The sequence below is a fragment of the Antrostomus carolinensis genome, unplaced genomic scaffold (assembly GCF_000700745.2).
Source record: "Antrostomus carolinensis isolate BGI_N321 unplaced genomic scaffold, ASM70074v2 scaffold34468, whole genome shotgun sequence".
In the NCBI taxonomy this organism is placed as follows: Eukaryota; Metazoa; Chordata; class Aves; order Caprimulgiformes; family Caprimulgidae; genus Antrostomus; species Antrostomus carolinensis.
The window spans coordinates 1-1,967 of NW_010335623.1; the positions used below are offsets into that span (position 1 = coordinate 1).

Genomic DNA, 1,967 nt, shown 5'->3' on the forward strand with positions numbered 1-1,967 from the left:
TAAGGAGCAGCTTCAAGGGGCCATCAGGGTGTCCTGGTGGCCACCACATCCCTGTTCCACTGCTCAGCCCCACAGTGGTTTCACAGGGGTCTTCTCAACTCATGAGTTGGGTCTGGGGGCTCTGCGGGAGCGCTGGCTGGCCCCACTGCCTGCAAAGGGCTTCTCCAAGCATGGTCCAAGCCACCCTGACTCTGCCATGAGTGTTGGGGCATCAGCATCCCCTGGATGGGTGATGTGACCCAGGTACTGGTGCAGGTTGCTCAGAGAAGAGTTTGGGGATGGGTCTCCCCTGTCTGGGGTGGACATGCAGCTCCTGGGCTCTGAGGTCAGCCCTGTTGGGAGTGGAACCCCTGTCCTGGCTGGTTTTGGTCCCCAGCTGCACCCTCAGGGCTGTCTCAGCATTGTCTTCATCATGCTTGGTGGCTGTTGTGTGTTGGAGGAACCCTGACCTCTCTCCTTTCCTGGCAGTGAGAAGCCCCCCGCGTTCCAGCGCTTCCACACCCTCGCGCAGGACGTGCCCCCGGGGCTCACACTGCCCTACAAGTTCAAGGTGCTGGCAGAGATGTTCCGTAGTGTGGACACCATCTCTGGGATGCTCTTCAACCGCGCCGAGACCATCACCTTTGCCAAGGTCAAGCAGGGGGTGCAGGACATGATGCGCAAGTAAGTTGGCAGCACGTTTTGGGGTCTCAGCTGAAGCTGTGATGCCCTGGAGTCATCTCTTGGGGTTCCCAACCAACCTCTGTGGGTGCTGTTGCAGGCAGTTTGAGGAGCGACACGTGGGGCAGATCAAGGCAGTCTACCCCACCTCGTACAGGCTACGCCAGGAGAAGAACATCCCCACCTTTGGTAACGGCGTGAAGAAGTCTGAGTACCAGCTCACGCTGGAGCCGGTGCTGGGGGAAGGTGGGTACAGCTGTGGGGTGGGGGTCCCGAGAGCTGGGTGGGGTGTGTGCTCAGTCCTGACTGGGATCCCTCAATCCCCAGGGATCCTCTCTGCTTGGTCCACTAGATAATCTGACCTGTGAGGGCCTTGAGCGTGTTGGAAGTGGGAGAAGTGGGAGGATGATGGATCAGAGGTGCTGGCAGTGACTCAGCCCTCAGATGGGACCCTGATCCTGTTTCTCTTGAAGTTTGGACCCTGTCGTGGTGTTGCCACGCTTTGTTGGGATGCCATGGGTGATGCTCATGATGCCATGGGTGATGCTCATGGGTGATGCTCATGATGCTGCGGGTGATCCCGTGGGTGATGCTCATGATGTCATGGGTGGTGTTCATGGGTGATGCTCATGATGCTGTGGGTGATGCCATGGGTGATGCTCATGATGCTGTGGGTGATGCTCATGGGTGATGCTCATGATGCGGTGGGTGATGCCCACGTCTCTCCTTGCAGAGGAGAAAGTGAACGGCCGCCCACACTTGTCAGCGTCGCGCTTGCTGGAGCGCAGGAAGGAATTCAACCGTAACCTGGTGAACATTGTCAAGCAGCACCACAAGGTGAGGACCCCCCAGCACCCTCTGCTTTTAGGGTCTGGGGTTGCTCTGGTCGCTATCTAGAGAAGCAGTGGAAGGAGCAGGCTGGCATCTGGGCTGAAGGACATGGCTGGATCCTGTGGGATGTTCCTGGCAGGCGTGGGTGGGAAGGATGGCAGCTGGAATCTCTCCTGGCTCTGAATTCCTCTGAGCCGGCTGCCACGTGTTGCCAGGCCATGCTGGGAGCGTGGAGCACTGCCCAGCTCCCCCGTACCTGGCCTGCAGATGCTGTGACACAGCCTTGCCCCTCTCCAGGTGTTCCTGGCTGCCCTCAGCCCTCCCATGGTGGTGCCGGAGGAGAAGCTGACCCGCTGGCATCCCCGCTTCAATGTAGATGAGGTGCCGGACATCACCCCGGCGGAGCTGCCGCGGCCACCCCAGGAGGACAGGCTGACCACGGCCCCGGAGGTGCTGAGCTCGGCTCGGGGGGTGCG

At 60.1% G+C, this 1,967-nt stretch overlaps 1 protein-coding gene across 1 annotated transcript in view; it reads left to right on the forward strand.

The window, feature by feature from the left end:
• Positions 1 to 468: 468 nt before the first annotated feature.
• Positions 469 to 1,967, forward strand: part of CDT1 (chromatin licensing and DNA replication factor 1) — a gene marked incomplete at its 5' end in the record, with an annotated part of 2,584 nt that continues 1,085 nt past the window's right edge. Inside the window, 4 exon segments of the mRNA XM_010174621.1 lie at positions 469 to 663; positions 761 to 906; positions 1,394 to 1,497; positions 1,789 to 1,967. The exon segment at positions 1,789 to 1,967 is cut by the window's right edge and continues 18 nt beyond it. Of these exon segments, the coding sequence (XP_010172923.1) occupies positions 469 to 663; positions 761 to 906; positions 1,394 to 1,497; positions 1,789 to 1,967 (624 nt within the window).